The sequence below is a fragment of the Zingiber officinale genome, chromosome 9A, assembly GCF_018446385.1.
Source record: "Zingiber officinale cultivar Zhangliang chromosome 9A, Zo_v1.1, whole genome shotgun sequence".
NCBI classification, from domain to species: domain Eukaryota; kingdom Viridiplantae; phylum Streptophyta; class Magnoliopsida; order Zingiberales; family Zingiberaceae; genus Zingiber; species Zingiber officinale.
The window spans coordinates 18,479,280-18,501,954 of record NC_056002.1 but is presented as its reverse complement, the minus strand read 5'-3'; the positions used below and the strand labels follow the sequence as shown (position 1 = coordinate 18,501,954).

General features: G+C 38.1%; 1 protein-coding gene across 1 annotated transcript in view; it reads left to right on the top strand.

The window, feature by feature from the left end:
* The first annotated feature begins 3,502 nt into the window (after positions 1 to 3,502).
* LOC122020626 (7-hydroxymethyl chlorophyll a reductase, chloroplastic-like) overlaps positions 3,503 to 22,675 on the top strand; it is a 35,531-nt gene continuing 16,358 nt past the window's right edge. The window contains exons 1-12 of the mRNA XM_042578631.1: positions 3,503 to 3,722; positions 3,796 to 3,904; positions 4,010 to 4,094; positions 5,055 to 5,163; positions 5,836 to 5,920; positions 6,027 to 6,068; positions 6,212 to 6,290; positions 6,732 to 6,783; positions 6,883 to 6,945; positions 7,155 to 7,252; positions 7,429 to 7,464; positions 7,535 to 7,596. Of these exons, the coding sequence (XP_042434565.1) occupies positions 3,638 to 3,722; positions 3,796 to 3,904; positions 4,010 to 4,094; positions 5,055 to 5,163; positions 5,836 to 5,920; positions 6,027 to 6,068; positions 6,212 to 6,290; positions 6,732 to 6,783; positions 6,883 to 6,945; positions 7,155 to 7,252; positions 7,429 to 7,464; positions 7,535 to 7,596 (905 nt within the window). The 5' untranslated portion in view covers positions 3,503 to 3,637. The remainder of the gene's footprint in view (positions 3,723 to 3,795; positions 3,905 to 4,009; positions 4,095 to 5,054; positions 5,164 to 5,835; positions 5,921 to 6,026; positions 6,069 to 6,211; positions 6,291 to 6,731; positions 6,784 to 6,882; positions 6,946 to 7,154; positions 7,253 to 7,428; positions 7,465 to 7,534; positions 7,597 to 22,675) is intronic.

Sequence of the window (22,675 nt, the reverse complement as noted above, 5' to 3'; positions counted from 1 at the left end):
TCGATTGAAACATGTCAATCGATCCACGGATTGATTCAACGTGCTTCTGTGCACGGAAGAACCATCTGTATCGATTGGCTGATCGATCCAGTCTGACCGATCGATCAGCTGATCGATTCAGCAGCTCTCTGTACGCGCAGGTCGCGACTCAATCGATCGGCTGATCAATCGAGGACTCCTCAATCGATCAGCTGATCAATTCAGCAACCTTCTGTTAGCGGGGTGTTACTCCCGATCGATCGGCTGATCAATTGAGGACTCCTCAATCGATCGGCTGATCAATTCAGTAGTGTTCTGTACGCGGGGATTTCTTCCAATCGATCGGCTGATCGATTGAGGACTCCTCAATCGATCGGTTGATCGATTGGGTTTCTGATTTTGGGAAAATTCCACCCGAACTCATACAGAACTTTCAAAAAACCACTAAAAGCATAAACATTACTACTAGGCATGACATTACTCACATTTTACTATCTATTATCAAGACAACGAGGAGTCTAAGCATGGCGTAGTGTATACCTTCACAATTCATGATACTTAAACACCCTAAAAGTGCATAAAAGTAACCAAAAACAGAAATACTAAGTCTTTAGATGGGCTACTCCCCAAGAGTCTTTATTCCAAGTTCCTTCTCACACACATCTTGATGCATTGCCCTCCAGCCTCCGCTAATCCATCTTCCCTTTACCTTTATCTGCAGTATAAGGAAAAGGAAACTATAAGCTTAGGAGCTTAGTAAGAACCATCTACCTCACAAAACATGCATTCGATAAAATCATGCTTTTAAAAGATGCTATGCTGATATACATGATGAGAATCATACTAAAATACTAAAACATGGCATATTGACATATAAGTCATGGCAATCAACTACTAAACATAAACTATTTGTTGTATCAACAAGAAAACTAAACTGATACATAAGCTAAGCTAAAATTTATGTTAGGTTAATGCTGAAACTGTACTGTATTCACATAACTTATTTGTGAAGTTTTGAAAACTATTTTTATAATAGATAAAAATAATAATCATGCTGCTGATGGGCCCGACAACTGTACTTGCTATGCGCGCATCCCTAACTAGACCCGAGGTAGCTAGTCCCGAATCTAGTAGGGTTTACTAGGTTATCTAAACCTAGGGACGACTATGTGAGCCCAACCCAAGGACAACTAAGAGTCCAGCATAGTGCCACTGATAAAGTAAAATACTGATTCATAAGCTAATTTATCTTATCTTGCTCTACTAGGTTATCTGAACCTAGAGTTAGGTTATCTGAACCTAGAGGCGACTATGGGAGCCCACCCATTGGACCGTAGTCCCATATAAACTGAAGCAAGACTAAGTATGCTATTTAAAATGCTTCTATGGCATTTAACTGAGCTATTAAAATGCCCACTGTAGCATATAACTGTACTAGTCATTTCATCGAGCACTTGGTGTGCTCTAACTCTGCATATGGCTGAACTAAGAATATAGAAATATACGAATAGCTACTTATACTACAGGTGAGGGGTTACTTAATTCCTGCGCTAGGTTTCTTACAATTCTGATCGCTAGATTTCCGAAGAAGAAGATCTCTTCGGCGGTCTTCTTGCATCTACGCGTTCTTCTCGCGGAGAGGAGCGTCCTCGTATCGGAGACGTCGCCGGAAGGTGCTCCTACGACCCTAGGGATGGAACCCTAGATCTCTAGGGGCTTGTGCGCCGAGAGGGTGAGGAAGAGAGAGGGCGGCGTCGGGTGAGGGTTTGAGGGAGAGTTGTCGATCCGAAATAATAAACTCCCACTTAAATTCCCTATTTATATTAAGTGATTAATACAACCCAACTCGATCATAAATATAATTTCTCTCCTCTTCTTTCAGCACACCCCTGCTGGGGCCCCCTAGTTACTAAGGTCATCTATAAATCGTAGGGTCTAATAGGTCTCGGGTTCAATTCCCGTTTAGGCTATTTTACGTTTTTATTTAATTTTGTTAATTCTGCTACTCCAAAAATTCCATAAAAATATTCTAAAATTCCAAAAAAAAATAATAGAATATTTTTAAAATTTATTTTGAGAATTTTCGGACGTTACAGAAGGCGCCTTGAACGCTGGATGGAGAGCACCCTCCATAGAGCTTGGAGGTGCCTTCATATAGATAAGCAGCGCAGACAACAGAGCTTATCAGCACTGCGAAAAAGGGGATAATCCTTGGGTTGAAGGCGCCTCCTATGGAGGTTGGAGGCGCCCTCAATGGCCTATATAAGGCTTGTCCAAGTAGATGCCAAAGAAGAACTCATACAACTTGAAGTCCGAATTTTCTCACTCTGAGTTGTTGGTATATGTTTTCTGCACCTAAATTATATACTTGTAATTAATCTTGTAAAGATTCTCGAGCTTATAGTGATTGCCCACTTAAAGCGATCAACGATTGTGGGCCTTGGAGTAAGAGTCGACACAAGCTCCGAACCAAGTAACCAAAAGTGTTAGCATTGCTTCCGTGTCTTTACTTTTTCGCTACGTATTTACTTAAAGTTTTCTAAAACGAACGAATTAGTCACCAGTACTATTCACCCTCCCCCCTCCCTCTAGCGCTTTTTCGATCCTACATTTTTAAGATTGCAAGGAGTTCAAATATGATATCCATTATTTATTTCAGCTTTTCATAGATGTTAATATGTAAAATGGAAGAATCGTCAAAAAAACTCATATTGGGCCTGATATGGAATCATATCAGGCCCAACATGGGCCTGATTCAGGTCCACGTTGAGCTTGATATGATTCCATATCAGACCTAATGTGGGACTTTTTAATGATTTTTCCTTGTTACATTTTAACAACTCTGATAAGCTGAAATAACTAATGGATACCATATTTGAATTCATTGAAATTGAAATGGGTGCAATCGAAATTCTCTAGATCCATCAGTGGGTTTTGACCGAAACCCACTAATGGACCTAGAAACCTCTAATTCCGCTCATTTCAGGTTCAGTAGATTTCTGATATTGCAAGGAGTTTAAATATGTTATCCATTGTTTATTTTAACTTTTTCAAATGTATTAAAATGTTATTAAAAATTAATTAAATCTTATGTAATGTTATTCATATGTTCTACGTGTATGTAAGAGAGAGAAAAATAGTAGAGAAGAGAAAAATTATAAAAAAAATTAGATTATCAAGAGGGTAAAATAAGAATTATATTTGAAAAAAATATCTTTTAGTAAATAATAAAGTAATATATGTTTTTTAATAAATTTAAAATTTAAATACGCTGTTTGATAAATTACCGTTAATTATTTCTCAATTTGATGATCAACCACTATCGTGCCACAAGTTTATAACGAATACTCATTTACGATTTTATACCAAGTGTGATGGCGTTGGCTTCTCTCTTTCCCTCCCTAAGTTTTGGATAATTTTTTTTATATTTTAATTTTCACTTAATCGCAGTGAGCGTGCATAAGTAAGCGTGGTGACACACGCAAGCAGCTTGTTTTCTATATATATAAAACAAAATGTTGTTTGTCGCCGACTCTTTTCCAGCCACACGCTCCAGCAGCTCGTTCACTCACCGGACAAGATAACGCCGTAGCAGACGGGTAGAGCTGCCTTTCTGTTTGTCTCCTCCTCCTCCCCTCCCTCGCTGACGCCATCATCTATGGCCGCTTTGTCCATGGCGTCTTTTTGCTCTTCCTCCTTCGCCCTTCCTTTCCCCATCACTTGCTCCTCTTCCTCACCGGCAGGTAGCATCCCTTCTTTCTTTTCCTTTTTTCAATTCTTTACCACGATTCTTTTTCTGATCAATCTTCGGTTCAGATAAGGAAACCTCCAAGTCTAATCCTTCCTCGAAGTCGAAGGACGACTGGCGGAAGCGATCCAAGCCCATCCGTCCTGGCGGCGTATACCCCGCAAAGGATCACTGCAGGTAATGCATCCCTCTAGTTTTTTTCTTCATTTCCCTTTTTTTATCTCCTTCTTTGTTATCCTTCATTGATCGGTTTATGCACGCCATTGATGTCGGTTTGGACAGTCGTTGCGGGCTCTGCGATACCTACTACATTGCCCACGTGAAGGATGCCTGCGCTTTCTTAGGCGATGGCATGTCCCGGATCGAGGTGATCCTCCCAGATTTTCCGTCGAATGTGTTTTTGTTTATTTGTTCTAAATTCACTACGGGGCATAGCTAGTCGGGAATAGCCAGTTACGTTTTTTTTTAAAAATTAATATAATCACTTACGACCTTTTCATCTTCTAATTTTAGCATAAGATTTTGAATTTTATATGTTTACTGAGATAACGCACAAATGAACAATCTGTGCCAGTCTTGCCAGGTGTTGTAACTAGTTTCAATTTCTTTTGCTTCTGCGTTTGTTGGTACCATTTCATATTTTGGCTTGCTACTTTCTGTGTTTACCCTTTTCGATAACTTGTCGGCGTTAATTGTTAGTGAGGTATTTTCTGTGGATTTCTCTGGATTCTATGGTTATTTTCTGTGGATTCCTCTGGATTCTATGGTTTGTTCACTACATTTGGTCATCCCGTGCGTTACTTATTTCTACTGTTCTTCTGAGTTTTGAGTGCATTTCAGACAACGAAAATAACACTGTTTCAGTAAGTTGATATGTGGTTTTGGCTTTAGAATGGGCTAATGGAGTTGTAACCTTGAAAATGATGGATTCCAGCTGATATATTAATCTTCAATTGGAGCATAGCTTTTCCTTCTTTCTTCTTTTTATTTTTTAATTTATTTTTCTATCCTTGTCTTGTAACAGTAGCGTCATGTTATTTAATACTTGATTCCTAATGTTGGATTTTTGTTGATATTCTATTCTTCAAATGAAGCACAGATTTTTTTTGTTTTTGTTATTGTTGTTGTTGTTGTTATTGATATCCTTGACTTATAACAACAGTGTCATGTTACTTTTTTAAAGCTTGATATCTCAATATATTGAAATCATGAGAATGTTTGAAAAAATATTTCAATGTATATCAGTGAGTAACTTGAACAGATGACCAAATATTCATGATTTTAGTGATAATGTTCTTAATATACAACAAAAATATTTCTTCTCCAGGTTCTAGAACCAATAGTACATGGAAGAGGGAGAACCACAGAATCGGATGATATGTATTTTGGGGTTCATCAGCAACTGCTGTATGCTAAGAAGATAAAACCTGTAGAAGGTACTGATCTATCTTCATAATTTCTATTTGAAGGTAAAGAGAACTCAAATAATAATTAAAAAAAATTAATATATTTATATTTTAAAAAAATACTAAAACCATATCAACACATCATGATACAGTATCGAAATCCTATTATTGCAGTCATAAACTGAAATTTTGGCACGTTCGAAATTTTAAACCCTGCATGGAAATATATTGTAGCTTCGTGTATCCTAAAACCACCATTATAGTTTCAGTCCAAGCACGGAGATGCCTTAGAAGATGTCTAATGACTTCTATTTTTACTAACGGCGAAAGGCTGTTCTCAGTTGAATTTCTGATTATTTCCCAACTGGATTGTATTAGTCTTCCCTCTGCTTCAGGTGACACATTTCCTTATTATCTTTAGTAGGAGTTTAGGGAGCCTTTCAGATTTTTTTCCAAATGTAATTGGTTTCTGAGATTATTATTAGGGGTTGCATGCAAGTAATATGAACAATACATTATCTGATACATTATCTGGGTAACTCATTATATGCAAATACAATTATATTTGCTTCTGATGAATGATTCACTGTTTTGAAGATGTTATTTTACTTACTCTATTTCCTTCGCAATAGAGGATATTACTATCCTTGTATTAATTTAATGAAATCCCTAGTGTTCATCTGTACCATGTTTTATCTCTAGGAGCGCAATGGACTGGGATTGTAACAACAATTGCTGTAGAAATGCTTAAAGCAAATATGGTAGATGCTGTAATATGTGTGCAAAGGTTGTATGTCAAATTACTCTTTACTCGAGACAAATTGTTAGCTTGTTCAACCATTCATTAAGATGTTTCTAATTACTGACAAATAAACCTGCTTCAAATTCTGCAGTGATCCAGACGACAGGCTTTCTCCAAGGCCAATTTTAGCTAGGTCTGAGTTTTATCACATGCAGTCAAATCTCCCATGGTTCACATTTATTTGTATGATCATTTGCATGGTTAAAGATGTTCAACTGATGTGCAATCTTCAAGAGATAACTGTTGTTCCTGATTAGTGGATCTTGTTTTGGTTAGGACCCCAGAAGAAGTTTATGCAGCAAAAGGTGTAAAGCCGACATTATCTCCTAACCTCAACACCCTTGCCCTTGTAGAGGTATTATGATTTTCTCTTTCTTTAAATATGTTCTATTTAATTATCTTACATTTCATCCTTTCTTAATTAGCCTCACTGATTTCGGATACATTTTGCTAAATACAATAAACCAATAGTTCAGAATGAGCCCTTGTAGGATTTTCACTAGCACAGTAAAAATCAATTTCCCTTTGAAACACAATAATTTTTATTATACTACATAAATGATTGATGATGTTTTTCTGTCATCATTACTGAAATTTCATATACTACCTATCTTTAAAATCATCTTACTTTCAAATATTATGTATCTTCTTAGCAAATATCTGTTGATTCTTCTTTGATGCACAATACATGTTTGGTTTCAGACCTGGGAACTTATAATAATGTATAATCTAGCAGATACTATTGATAACATTTGATAAACTAGTTTTACCAAGTTTTGTACTTCTCTTTTATCAGGCTGCAGGAGTGAAACGCCTTCTTTTCTGTGGAGTTGGTTGCCAAGTGCAAGGTATATAACTTGTTCCTGATCAGTCATTGTGTAGTCCTTATAATCTGTGCTTTGTGATAACTGATCACTATTGAGATGCAGATTGATTTCTTAATGCAGCATTAAGATCTGTTGAGAAATATCTTAACCTGGACAAGCTTTATGTTCTCGGCACCAATTGTGGTATTTGTCAATTTCATACAGTTTCGGGTTCTATTTTTATTTCATGTTGTGTGAAATTTTAGTTAAAATATTGAACAAATGCTTCTGAATTACTAGAGACTGACCTATCTTTTTCCAGATAAAAAATCAGTTATATTTGGGGGGAAAGAAAAAATTTGTAAAAGTATGTGCAATGTAAAATAATGATTTTCTTGACCTTTTGATTATAGTTGACAATGGAACTCGGGATGGCCTAGAGAAGTTCTTGAAGGCAGCTAGCAGTGACCCGGATACAGTCTTGCATTATGAATTCATGCAAGATTACAAGGTTTTGTTTTGTTATTCACAGCAATCATATATAAACTTCACTTCATTGTTTTATGTAATAATAGGAAAAGACTCATCTTTCTTGCATTAGATTAATTCTTTTGTCAATTATGAACAGACAAAGCTTTGAATATTAGATTACACCATTGTGTATTAAATAACCAAGTATTCTTACAGGTTCATCTAAAGCATATAGATGGCCACATTGAGGAGGTAAATTTCTCTTGGGTGATAAACCTTCCTTTATTATATAGATCACTGACTGTTTTCCCCTTGAAAACAGGTTCCTTACTTCTCCCTGCCAGCAAATGAACTAGTTGATGTTATTGCACCATCCTGCTACAGGTATTTCATTTCTTTCCATTTAGGCATCAGCAATGCTACTCTTCTGTTTGATCAGCTATTATCCTTGTATTTTGCTAGGATTTGAGTTTTGAAAAAGCGCTAGGGGGGAGGGGTTGAATAGCGCTCGTGACTAATTCGTTCGTTTCGAGTAAATACACAGCGGAATAACGAAAGTAAAGAAAACACAACAATGCTAACAATTCCAAGATTTTATTTAGTTCGGAGGCTGACGACTCCTACTCCAAGACCCGCATGTAAGAGTATTTTCAATGGGCAATCACTAATCAATCCGAAACAATACAAAATGATTATAGTTGTAGTACAAGTAACTTTTAAATAAAATAATACCGACAACTTCGTATGAGGAAATCTCTAGAAGAATCGTCGTCGAAGCTTTCAAGCATCGTGGAAGCGTTTTTTGAGTAGCTCGAAGAAGCGAAAGTCGTTCGTTGTGTTTTTCTAAAGCTCCTGTTTGAAGCTGCTTTTATAGGCTGTTCCGGACGCCCGGAACCCCTCTGAGCGCCTAGACCACGTGGCTCGGCCACTCCGCGCGCGCCACATCAGCTTGGCGATTACTTTTGAGTTTCGGGTGCCTGGACCAACTCCAAGCCCCCGGACCAGCTTGGGCCGCTCGGACCCCTTCCGGACGCCCGGACCAGTTTTTTCCAGCCCCTTATTTTCTGCAAAATAAAGTTAGTCCAGGCATAAAACAATATATATATAAACTGAAGTTTGGCAGCCTCTGACTGTCCGGTTCTGACTTTGAGTTTCGTCGAAACTCTAGGTCGAACCGATGCTTACTGTTCCCACTTCGGGGAACGCATCCTCACCTACTCCTCTCAGGAGAAGTTACTTGTTGCCAGATTGATCCTCTAGACCAACTGGACTTTTGCTCAACGTCCGATGCTTCCCATCTTCATGCTGGACGTCCGCTCCATGACCTGCCCAAACTTCCATCCGATTTGCGACATCAAGATTTCAACCTAGAGTCCCCAACTCTAGGATTTTTGCCCGAAGTCTTTGTCTCGCCAAGACTTTTCGCTTAGGGTTACCACCCCTTAGGACCTAGGGTTACCATCCCCTAGGATTTTTCACCTGCCTAACCGCAGCTAGGACTTTTGCCTAAGAACACTTAGGACTTTTCCTGCAATCTTATTTAAACTCGTTAGACCACAAGACAACTTAACTTTGGACCCTTTAACATAATCAAAATCCAGGTTCGATCGTCGGATGCTTCCCGCACCAATAATCTCCCTCTTTTTGATTATGACAACACGGTTCAAAGTTAAGTAAAACATAACAATAAATAAAGGAAAGCATGAGCATAAATACAATAATTTGTAAAAAACTCTCTTATGTTCCCCATTCATAAAAGTTATGTTTAAATTCTTAACTTTATGTTTAAATTCGTAACTTTGACTTTTCTCTCCCCTTTGACATAAATAAAAAATAATACTAATTAGAGAGAAGGTTGTTTTACATGTAAAGATAGAAAATATATATTCTATTTAACTCTAAACTCCCCCTGGAAAAGGTAGCATTTAAACACTTAGCTAATTTTTAAGTATTTGAAAGTGAGTCTTAAAAAAACTTAGCTTTTGAAAATAAGTGCTTTGAAACACATTTAGTTAATTTAGAAATGCTTCAAAAGAAGTTGATAAGAATAAAGGTTTTGAACAAGGCTTAGTTAAAAGTACTCGGCTTAAAAAAATAATTGATTAAAGCTTAGTTTAAAAATTTGATAAAATCTAAGTTAAGTACTTAGCCTTTTTTTTTCTTTTCAATTAAAGACTTAGCTAAACTTAACCTTTTATAACAAAATTTGATAAAAACTTAGTTAAGTACATAGCTTAAAAAGCTTTTGATAAAAATACTCTAGCTTTTAAAAATATTGTGATAAAAACTTAAAAAACTTAGCTTAAAAAGGATTTTCATAAAAGCTTAGTTAAGTACTTAGCTAAAAAAAAATTTCATAAAAGCTTAGCTTTAAAAAGATTTTGATAAACATTTAGCTTTTAAAAATATTTAAAACATAGCTAATAAAAGATTTTTTATTTTTTTTTAAAATACTTTATCATATTCTTATCTTTTGTCTTCAAAAAAAAAAATTTTGTTTTTCTTTTCAAAAATAGTTTTAAAATTTCACTTCCTCTTTCACTCCCCCTTAATTAATGCTAAAAAAATTTAATTAAGTAATTTTGGTTTGGGAATCCTAGAGTCCAAGTATGTAAATCAAAAACATAAAGATTATTATTTATATTCCTGATTTTCCATCTCACTCATTCTATGTTATTAAACATGTTCAACATATAAGTGTGTGTGACACGGAGTTAAGTTGATTTAACTTTAAAAAATATTTATGATATTGAAGTATATTTCAAAAATAATTTAAGTTAAATTTGGATTTTAAAAATTATTAAGTTTGAATTTGAGGATTTCAAAATGTTGAAAAAATATTTAAGTTTCAAAATTAGGTTTGAATTTGAAAACATTTATATTTGGGTAATTAAATTTTAAATTTTAAAACTTTTTAAGACAATATTTAAAAATAATTTTGATTTGAATATAATTTACTTTGATTAAGAATTAATTGAAATTGATTATCCTTTTAAGATTAATTATGATATGAAAATAATTAAAATTATAGTAATCAAATAATCAAGATTTTTGAAATTCATTATGATTTTAAATAAGATTTTAAAATTAATTAAACAATATTTTGAAATTAAGATTAAGATTTTGAAATTAATTAGAAATTGCAATTAAGATTAATTAAGATTTTGAAATTAATTAAGTTAACTTAATTGAATTAATTTTAATTAATTTGGGTTTGGTTAACTACTTTATATTTTAAACCTAGATCCATCTCACCCTTTTTCTAGATTTTCAAACAGGGGACCTTAATAGTTTTATGAGATGGTTAATTTAATCTTCAATTTAAATTCCCCAATCTAAGGATTGATTTACAATTGAGTTAGACTAAGGTTTTACAGTTAATCAATTAAATATTTATTTCAATGATTGGCTTCAAGGCTGTGGCGAGACACTAGGCCTTCTTAGGTATGGAACCATCCATCACTTTTAGACAAAGTCTTTCAAAGAAATTGGATATTTAATTTCCTTTCTGAAAATCCTAGGTCTAACTAGTCAAGTGTGAATCACGCATAGGTTCTTATCTAGCCTAGTCTAAGCATGTATAATAAAAGCAGTAAAGCAAGCATCAAACAAATCTATTTTATGATAAAAATGATCTTTTTATTAGCTCCCCCTGAATTATAGCCTTGATAAGGTCTATCAAAGTAATGAATCTGGTCCTTTGGGATCCAATATTGACCAAGTGCAACTTGATTAATCAAGTTAGACTTGGGGTCTCATGCTTAGACTAAGTTTCTATTTGATCGATTTACTAATGATAAGTAGGATCTAAATCTTTGTTTGACCTTGTATCCAAGCCCAGTTCAGTTGTATACGGCCCTTTGTTTTCCAAGAATCAGATCAAGATTCTTGGAACCCAAAGTGAACCGTTCCAATGAGTCCTTGAGTTCTTTGACTTGAGTTTTCAAATTGGAATTTTCTTCCTGAACTTGCTCAGTCAAAGAACTTAGGTTAGTCTCCTCCTTAAGGATTGTTACCTCCTTTTGGAGTGACTTGACCTGGACTTTGGATTTGACCAATTTCTTTAATAAATATGAAATTAAATTTTGTAAATCATCTACGTTAGAACTAGAAATTAAAGACCTTACTATGTGATTAGACCCTTCGGAAATGGATACGGATCCGTGGCTTCTCTCGGACTCAGTTTCCGATTCGCTCTCGATATCAGACTCGGACTCGGTTTCGGCAACGTACGCTTGGACCGGTAGAGCAAGGTAGCTTGCTTGCTTGTGTTCTTTTTCGTCTGACTCTTCCGATGGCTCGTCCCACATTGCCTTTAACGACTTCCTTTTTCCTTGCTTCTGATTTGGACAGTTAGGCTTATAGTGTTCCTTCTGGTTGCAGCTGTAGCAAGTAACCCCAGACTTGGCCTTCGTATTCGATTGAGTGACCTTCTTCTTTTTGCATATTTTTCGTACCAATTTTTCGAGCTCGGCGATAATCTCGTCATCTTCTGAGTCTTATTCATCTTCGGACTCGGGTTCAATTCTGCTCTTTATTTTTGGTTCCCGCGTTCTGCTTGTTCCTGCAATTAGAGATATACCTTTTTCGGCCGGACGTGCATTAGTTTGTTCGTGCAATTCAAATTCTAAAAACAATTCGTCTAACCTAATTGTCGAGAGATCCTTAGATACCTTGTAAACATCTACCATTGATGCCCACAATGGATTCCTTGGAAAAGCGTTCAGTGTATACCTTATGACGTCACGGTTCTCCACATTTTGACCTATTGCGTGGAGGCCGTTGAGAAGGTCTTGTATGCGAGGATGTAGTTGGCTCGCTGACTCACCTTCCTGCATTTTTACATTATATAATTTATTTAAAATTAAATCCCTTTTACTTACCTTAGTATCGGAGGTGCCCTTGTGCAGCTCAATCAATTTTTCCCACAACTCCTTTGCACTGTTGAAGGGACCAATCTGGTTTAGCTCTTCGTTAGTTAGACCGCATTGAAGAGTTTGTGTTGCTTTTGCATTGGCTTCAATTTTCTTGCGAGTTGGTGCATCCCATTTGTCGGAAGGGGCAAGTGCTCCGGTGTTGTTGACTGGTAGGGAGAAGCCTGTTTGAATGATGATCCACATCTCTACCTCTGTCTTCAGGTAGTACTCCATTCTGCCCTTCCAGTAGCCGAAGTTTTCACTGGAGAAAAGAGGCGAACAAGCTGTGTTGTAGCCTTCTTGGTAGGCCATTGATTAAGAACCTCGCACACAAACAATACAATAACAAATGTTCCAAGACTTGATCTTGGATTAGTAGTGCGGGAGAAAAATAAAAATAGTAATTTACTAATTTCGAAAAAATAATAAAATATTAATAAAAATATTTTTAAAAATGTTATTATAAATTTTTGAAAATATGATATTTCGCTAATACCGACCAATAGTGAAAAGATAAAAATAAATTTTTCAAAATAGTTTTGGAGGGAAAAAACGAAAGACGTAAGGTTTTAACAAAAAAACGGACGAAAAAACAATGAATAAGAATGCTCGAACTATAGTTGTACTGATTCAGAGCGACCCCGCTTTGATACCAATTGTAGGATCGAAAAAGCGCTAGAAGGGGGGGTGAATAGCGCTCGTGGCTAATTCGTTCGTTTCGAGTAAATACACAGCGGAATAACGAAAAAAAAGAAAACACAGCAATGCTAACAAGTCCAAGATTTTACTTGGTTCGGAACCTGTGGCGACTCCTACTCAAGGCTCGCACATAAGAGTACTTTCGATGGACAATCACTAATCAATCAGAAACAATACAAAATTATTACAGTTGTAGTACAAGTAACTTTTAAATAAACAATACCGACAACTTTGTATGAGGAAATCTCTAGAAGAATCGTCGTCGGAGCTTTCGGACGTCATGGAAGCATTTTCTGAGCAGCTCGAAGAAGCGAAAGTCGTTCGTTGTGTTTTTTTGAAGCTCCTGGTTGAAGCTGCTTTTATAGGCTATTCCGGGTGCCCGGAACCCCTCCGGGCACCTGGACCACTTGGCTCGGCCACTCCGCGTGCGCTACATCAGCTTGGCGATAACTTTTGAGTTCTGAGCGCTGGACCGACTCCGGGTGCTCGGACTAGCTCGGGGCGCCCGGACTAGCTTTTTCCAGCCCCTTATTTTTTGCAAAATAAAGTTAGTCCAGGCATAAAACAATATATATATAAACTGAAGTTTGATAGCCTCTAACTGTCTGGTTCTAACTTTGAGTTTCGTCGAAACTCTAGGTCGAATGGACGTCTACTGTTCTCTCTTCGAGGAACGCGTCCTCACCTACTCCTCTCAGGAGAAGTTACCTGCTGCCAAATTGATCCTCCAGACCAACTGGAATTTTGCTCAGCGTCCGAAGCTTCCAGTCTTCATGCTGGACGTCCGCTCCACGACCCGCTCAAACTTCCATCCGGTTCGTGACACCAGGATTTCAACCTAGAGTCCCCGACTCTAGGATTTTTGCCCGAAGTCTTTGTCTCGCCAAGACTTTTCGCTTAGGGTTACCATCCCTTAGGATCTAGGGTTACCATCCCCTAGGATTTTCCACCTGCCTAACCGCAGCTAGGACTTTTGCCTAAGAACACTTAGGACTTTTCCTGCAATCTTATTCAAACTCGTTAGACCACAAGACAACTTAATTTTGGACCCTTTAACATAATCAAAATCCAGGTTCGATCGTTGGATGTTTCCCGCAGCAACACATTGCTCTACATTTAGGCTCCTAATTGCTTAACATTAATGTGCATTTATGGAGCATAAGTTATAAACCAACCCTAAATTGAGTAAATTTGATTTATAAGATTTTCAAACTGTGTTTCCTTAATTGAGTTATATTTGTGAACCTGAGAGGATTTTGTTATCCAACTATAAAGTCTAAATTGTATATTTCATCAAAAAAGAATGTATCATGATGTTTATTATTATCGAGGTAAAATTACAATTTAAACCTTATGATACATGGTATACATGATTAGGTCCTTTCCTTCTTAAGTCCATCTATATATATATATATATATATATATATATATATATATATATATAGCCACAACTTTAAGTTTGAATTCTATTTTAAAAAAAAACATTTTTTGTTAATCAACAGACTACTTTTTCATCATTAGTTGGTTGATTAGTTGATTTGATAGCCAATAGTCACATCAGTTGACTAATTGTGTCCATTAATCAACTACTTAGCTTGTAGGTGCAAGTATCTTGACCATCATCTTGCTTTTGGCTTGTTACACCATCAATCAACTAGTTCTGTAATCTGTCAACTAATGGCTTAGCAGTTGATTGACCGGTCAACTTTCTAGTCAAACAAAAATATCTTAGGAGTTTTTTTTAGTCCTAAGTAGACTGACATACCAATTGATTGTTTTCTCAAATTTGTCAATTGGTAGTTTGACTCTAGTCACTTCTAAGATTGAATTTGCACCTAACTCTAATTCCTTTCGTCCTGAATCACATGTATACTAAAACTCTTCCTCATGGAGTTTATATTCATGACAAGAGATTCTCTATGCCCTCAGGACTTTATCATGCCAAAAAGTTGATTCATCTTTCATGCCTAGAAACACCTTGCTTCCAGGACTTCATCTGCCTAGACTTCATATGCCTAGCATCTGGTCTCCTTGACTAACTGTAACTTAATCTTGTCTTTGACTTGCGCTTTCTGTATGCCAAGTGTTTTCTGTAGGTCCCTTGGTGGCCGGCTAGAGAGGGGTGAATAGTCTGCACAATAAAAAATCGAACATTTCTCGAACTTTACAGACTTGATTAAACTAGCACTTACATAAAAGGATTAAAAACCTAATTAAAGAAAGATGAGGCACAATAAGAGTTACTTGGTTTGCAATCAGGGGATTGCTAATCCAAGGAAGTTGAAAGCTCACTAAAATCTCTTACAATAGTCAAATCTCACAACTATAAAGCTCAAATCAATTGGAATCAATTACAAGTGTTGTTATGAGCTACTAGGACCGGGGTTGTATTTATAGCCCTGGTCGGAGCGCGTAGAAGGGTTTCAGGCGCTTGGAAGGGGATAAACTTTTATCGTCGTCGCAATGGAACGTGCCACGTCGCGTTTGGATGAAGTTCCTAGTTCAGGCGCCTGGAAGGGTTCCCGGCTCCCGAAACGAGAAAGTCAACTTCCTGTTGACTTTTGATCCCGATCTTCCGCACTGGTTCCGTTTGCATTGGTCCGGGTCTTCCGTTCCGGTTCCATTTGCTTGGGTGATTTCGACCATGCGGAATAGAGATCACCTGAACCCATTTTCCAGCCTTTGAGCAGTCTTCCACTCCGGCTTCTCATCTCTTGGAAACATCACGCGCCTCCTTCTCGTCCGTCAGCGTACTCTTCCGCAACGCCTCGTCCCTCAGACGCACTGAGCCCGTCGGCTCTCTCCCGTGTCGTCCTTCTCGCTAGCTGTGTCTTTCGCTCAAGTTCCTGTGCTCCTAAGTTCCTACGCACTTAGACACGGAGGTTAAATACCAACAGGGTCTAACCTAATGTGGTTGATCACATCAAAAATACCTTGGGGTACTAATAATCTCCCCCTTTTTGATGTGAACAACCCAAGTTAGGAAAAAAAAAACATAAACCAATAATAACAAGGTAAATTTTGTAAATAATAATGTGCAAAAATTAATGATACCCTCTTCCTAGACTTAATCTTCACTTCTCCCCTTTTGATCACATTAAAAATGGAGTACTTGTAAATCCTTTAAAAAATAAGTCTAAAACAAAGTTTAAGGGAAACACTATTTTCAGAAAATTAAAAAAATTTTGAAAAATCTAGAATCTTATAATGAATTTTAAAAAATTTTTACTAAGGGTTGAATAGATATAAAATTTTTAAAAAATATCCAGAAAGATGATAATTTTTCATAGAAAAATAAAATTTGAAAACAACTCTGCAAAAAAAAATTAATAGAAAATATTGTAAAATTTTTGTTGAGCTAAAAAATTAACTTATAAATAATTTCTAACAGAAATTTTGACAAACAATTTGTTTGAAAGCATTAGATCATTTGTAATTACATGCTTAACAGTTAGTCAATTAAATATTCATTTCAGTAATTGGCTTCAGGCTGTGGCGAGGCACTAGATCTTCTTGGTTATTGGAACAACAACCACTACTAGACAAAGCCTTTTAAAGAAATAAGCATTTAATTGTCTTTCTGAAAATCCTAGGTCTAACTTTAAAACATAACAATTTAATCTAAACATGTTTTTGGAACCCAATATAAGTTCCTATCTATTGGGTTAATTAAAAATTTCTTAGGGATATATTTCTATGATATTTTTTAAATTTGGCCCATGTGATATTTAAGATGTCACTTAAGTCCTGAATTATTTCTAAATTTTGAAGAAATGTAAGTGGAACATACAAAATTTTTCAAATTTTGTATTTGTTCCTTTAAATTTTCATTTTCTAATTTTAGTTTGTCAAAATCCTCTAATCGACAAACCGTTACTACAGTTCCTTTTAACTCATTATTTTCTTTTTGTTAGAATATTATAACACAATAACTAGGGGTATTATTGTAATTATGTTGTATATCCTTTTCTATATAAGTCAATAACTCCGTGGTGTCTAATACACGATTTTCTCTTAACATAGTATCAGAGTCAAGTTAAAAGAAAACCCTAACTTCCTATTGCCCTAGTTTCCGCCGCCTCTCTCTTCTCCCCCTTACGATTCAGCCCGCCCGACGTCATGCCTGTCTCCGTTGACGCTACGCCTTCCTCTTCCTAACGCCGTCGATGCTGCGCCGCCCTCTGCTATCCCTCCCCATCCCGGAGGGGCTACAGTGGCTGCTATGGGTTGTCGCCAGGGAGCTTCGACGTCGTCAAAGAGTCAGGCTGCTGCCCTCTTTCACGCCAGTCAGCCGCGAGCAACAACTGTTGCTGCCACAGTGCGGTAATTCAACAGTTTGACATGACTCAGAGCGAGGTTGACCATTCTATTTTTTACCGCCACTCATCTACTGGTTGCATCTATGTAGTGGTTTATGTTGATGATATTGTCATCACAGGTAGTGATCATCTTGGGATTTCACAGGTGAAATAACATCTTTTTAAACATTTCCAAACAAAGGATTGTTGGTGCAGCGGAGGTCGGCAAGAGGGGGGTGAATTGCCTGCAAAATTAAACTATACCCTCCTCAAAGCTTTCAACTCAAAAATACAGCAACAATAATAAAATTAAAACATAAATAAAAGAGAAGACCGAAGTTTAATTTGGTTACAACCAAGACGGTTGTTAATCCAAAGCAGTCGAAGATCGCACTAGCAAAGTCTCCTTCACTGTAGGCGAAGAATCCTTTTTACACACTTAGAATGCTCACTAGTTGCTAGGAATTGATTACAGAGTTGAATACAGAGTTCATATTTAATTCCTAGCTCCAGGAGCCTTTATATAGCTCCTGGAAAGTCTATCCCGAGGGTCCAAGGCGCCTCCAATAAAGTTCAAGGCGCCTCCGACTCGGTGAGTGGATAGAATTCTATCCGGTGCTCGAACGGTCATTTTGGCCAGCTTGGAGGCACCTCCAACAGTGTTGAAGGCGCCTCCATTGTTGAAGGCGCCTTCAACACTTGTTGAAGGCGCCTCCAAGATGGAGGACTGCGCAGGCGCCTCCATCACTTCCTTTAAGGCGCTTACAGCTAGCTCTTTAGCTCCTTTTGACTTTGTTTCAGCTTCCAAAGCTCCGATAAACTTGGGTGATTGCGGCCAACCGAAATAGGGCTCATCCGAATCCAATTTTCGGCCTTCTCCTCGAGCAGCCTTCCTCCCCGGTTTAACGTCCCTCGAACGCCACGCACGTTCTTCTCGCCCACCGGTGTACTCTTCCGCAGCTCTCTCGTCCTTCGGACGCACCGAGTCCGTCGACTCCCTTCCCATGCCGTCCTTCTCGTTAGCTGTATTTTCCGCTCGACTTCCTGCGCTCCTAAGCTCCTGCACACTCAGACACAAGGATCAAACACAAAGCAGGACCTAACCAACTTGGTTGATCACATCAAAACAACCACGGGGTTCAACAAGGATCTCGACAAACTCAAATATTTCTTGGCGATAGAAGTAGCATAGTCTAAATAGGGGATCGTCATATCCCAAAGGAAGTATGCAATGGGTATTCTGGAAGAAACAAAAATTTTAAACTCAAAGACAGTCGACGGCTCTATGGATCCTAATATCAAGCTCCTACTAAATCACGGAGAGCCTCTTCCAGATCCTGAACGGTACAGGCGCTTAGTAGGGAAACTAAGTTACCTTATTGTTACTCGTCCGGATATCTCGTTTGCGGTAAGTGTAGTAAGTCAGTTTCTCAACTCTCCATGCAAAGAACATTGGGATGCTATAACTCGCATTATTCGATATATCAGAGGTGCACCAGGAAAGAGTCTTTTGTATGCAGACAAAGGACATACTCGAGTTATAGGGTACTCTGATGCAGATTGGGCAGGATCTCCCACTGATAGAAGGTCTATTTCTGGGTTTTGTATATTTGTCGGAGGTAACCTTGTTTCTTGGAAAAACAAAAAGCAGAATGTTGTGGCAAGATCTAGTGCAGAGGCAGAGTATCGGGCTGTGACCATAACTAGTCAAGAGCTTATATGGCTAAAACGGTTGCTTCAGGAACTCAGGTTTGGGGAGGTTACACAAATGTCACTTATATGTGACAACCAGGCTGCCATGCATATTACCTCGAACCCAGTTTTTCATGAGAGGGCAAAGCATATTGAAGTTGACTGTCACTTTGTTAGAGAGAAAGTCATATCAGGAGAAATATCTACTAGTTTTGTCAACTCACATGATCAACTAGCAGATATATTCACTAAGTCACTGAGAGGTTCCCGAATTGACTACATATGTAACAAGCTGGGTGCATATGATCTATATTCTCCAGTTTAAGGGGAGTGTTAGAATATTGTAACATAATAACTAGGGGTATTATTGTAATTATGTTGTATATCCTTCTCTATATAAGTCAATAACTCCGTGGTGTCTAATACACGGTTTTCTCTTAACACTTTTAATAATTTTTTATTTTCTATTTCTAATTTGCCAGAAACTTTTTTATAGCATTTTTATAAAGAGAAAATAACTTATCAGAAGGTAGGGACCGTACCTAACTTACTTTGTCGATCCTGTGATCTGAAACTCCCCCTGACTTACCTTGTTGATGCTTATTGAGGATGAGCTTGCTTCATCTTCATCTTCCTGGTGACTTGTCACTAACGCAAGTCTAGCGATGACCTCGATTTCTGACTCAGACAACGTTTCGTCTCACGTCACCTTTAGATTATACTTGGTTTGAGCTGGCTTCTTATTCTTCTCCTTGTCCTTGTTCTTATCCTTGCTTTTCAATTTAGGGTAGTTGTCTTTCACGTGCCCTTCCTCATTGCAGTGGTAGCATCTTATCTTTCTTTTCCTTCTATTATCCTGCACTTGATTAAATTTATTAGTTTTAAATAATTTTTAAAATTTTCTTACCATGAATGCCGTTTCGTCATCATCGAGAGAAGATCCAGAATTTGATTCGTCCATTTTTACCTTTAAGGCAATGTTGTGCTTATGTGCCTTCTTCAAATTTACGCATCTTGTTTCATAAACTTCAAAAGTTGAAAATAACTCTTCTAAAGTACTTACTTTTAGATCCTTAGAGATATAATAAACATCTACTAATGATACACATTCAGTAGTCCTAGGAAATACGTTAAGCGCATACTTTAGAAAATCTCGGTTGGTTACCTTTTTTTCAAGATTCGTGAGTCCGGTGATGAGTTCCTTTATTCTTGAGTGAAGGTGTGCAACGGTTTCACCTTCCTCTAATTTGATGTTGCTGATCTAGTTCCTGATCAGATCTCGTTTCACGAGTTTTGCCTTCGAGGTCCCTTCGTGTAGTTCCAGGAATTTCTTCTATAGCTCCTTTGTTGACTCGTAGGCTCTAATCCGGTTGACTTCTTGAGGTGGTAAGACGCTAAGCAGATAGAATTCTACTTTGCCGTTTGCCATGAAGATGGCTTGCTCCTTTGTCCATTAGTATTATTCTTTGCCCTCTGGTGCTACAAAATCAAATTTCATGATTAATAGTAGATCAAAATTCCACCATCTTTTTCTTCCAGTTCGTAAATTCCCCCTCGAACTTTGGTGGGTTAATGCTCGGTCCGACCATTTCTTGTACTTTGTTCGGCGGTTAGTCCTCTTGAAGCTGTTGGGTTCTTATACCAATTGTAGGTCCCTTGGCTAGAGGGGGTGAATAGTCTGCACAATAAAAAATTGAATCTTTCTCGAACTTTATAGACTTGATTAAACTCACACTTGCATAAAAGGATTAAAAAGTTAATTAAAGAAAGATGAGGCACAATAAGAGTTATTTGGTTTGCAATCAGGGAATTGTTAATCCAAGGAAGTTGAAAGCTCACTAAAATCTCCTCTGGGCGAAGAAGCCTCTTACAGTAGTCAAATCTCACAACTACAAAGCTAAAATCAATTGGAATCAATTACAAGTGTTATTCTGAGCTACTGGGACTAGGGTTGTATTTATAGCCCTGTCGGGGGGCCTGGAAGGGTTCCAGGTGCCTAGAGGGGATAAACTTTTATCCTTGTCGCAACGAAAGGCACCACGTCGCGTTTGGATGAAATTCCTGGTCCAGGCGCCTAGACCAAGGAAGTCAACTTCCTGTTGATTTTCTGTAACGGACTTCCGCTCTGGTTCCGCTCGCATTGGTCCGGGTCTTCCGCTCAGGTTCCACTTACTTGGGTGATTTCGACCATCCGGAATAGGGCTCACCCGAACCAATTTTCCACCCTTCGAGCAATCTTCCGCTCTGGCTTCTCGTCCCTCGGAAATACCGCGCGCCTCCTTCTCGTCCGCCAACGTACTCTTCCGCAACACCTCATCCCTCGGACGCATTGAACCCATCGGCTCTCTCTCGTGCCATCCTTTTTGCTAGTTGTGTCTTTCGCTCGACTTCCTGTGCTCCTAAGTGTTGGATCATGAATTTCGATAGAGGGGGGGGTGAATATCGATCTAAAATTTCGAACGAGTATGCAGCGGAAAGTATGAAAATGAGACAAAGCTAACATAAACCAATTTTACTTGGTTCGGAGCCTTTGGCGACTCCTACTCCAAGGCCCGCACACAAGGGTGCTTTCGTTGGGCAATCCACTAGCAATTCGAAGAATGTTACAATAATGAATTACATGAATGCTAATAAGAAAATAAATACCGACAAAATGAAAGGAAATAAACTGAAGACAGCGCTTTGTCAGAGTAGCCTTGCGGCGTCGCAAGAGTACAAGAGAGCAGTCTGAGAGTTCTGAGTTGTATTGAAGCTTCAGCCTTGACCCTCCTTATATAGGAGGGTTCGGGGCGCCTGGAACCTTCAGGGCGCCTTGATCATGACGTGGCTGACCCAACCAGTGAGCTCCACGTGTCAACGCCGCGATCAGGATAAAACTTGCCTCCGGGCGCTCGGATTCTCTCCGGGCGCCTGGACCACCTTTCTCCAGAAAACATCTTCTCCTGCAAGACAAGATTAGTCCAAGGCAAATATATAATGTATATCCTGCAAAACAAAGTATTAGCACAGTTTATAATTTGACAGAAAAGAGTATGACTTAGATTCCATTTTTCCAAGACCGGAATCTAGTCACGATCTCGACTTAGAGTTCCGAAATGGTTTTAAGTCGGATCGGTGCCTAAGTTCCCTTCCCGGGAACGTGTCCTCACAGTCACTCCCTTCCAGTGACTTACCTTTACTTACCTGCCAGACGTCCGGTCAGCCCTTCGACCCATCTGGACTTCGTGCCAGCTATCCGGTCAGCCCGTCAACCTAGCTGGACTTCGTGTCAAATGTCCGGTCAGCCCTTCGACCCATTTGGACTTCGTGCCAGCTATCCGGTCGGCCCGTCGACCTAGCCGGTCAGCCCGTCGACCTGTCTGGACTTCGCCTGCACACTCAATCAGAGTGTTAGACAACGACAAACCTAACTTAACCTGATTTGTCATTCATCAAAACCCGAGTTAGACCGTTAGTGCTAACCGCACTAACAATAAGTTCCTGCACACTTAGACACAGAGGTTAAATACCAACAGAACCTAACCTGACTTGGTTGATCACATCAAAACTACCTTTAGGTACTAACATTTTTCACGTGCCAAGTATTTGATCTTTGTTGATCTACTTGGGCTTCCATTTGTTGCACCCACTACACAAGTTAAGTTTCCTGCACCTCCATACTTGGCATACACACGAGATCAATAATTATCTTTCAAACTTAAAGTGTCTAAACATCAAAATCAAAACCACATGTCAATCACATATTGGCATAATTGCACCAATAAAGTTTACACTTTGAAATCACTTGTCTTTTTTATGTGCCATTTTTAGTTTGTAGATATGATGTAAACATTAATGTATTATAACATGAATTGCTTA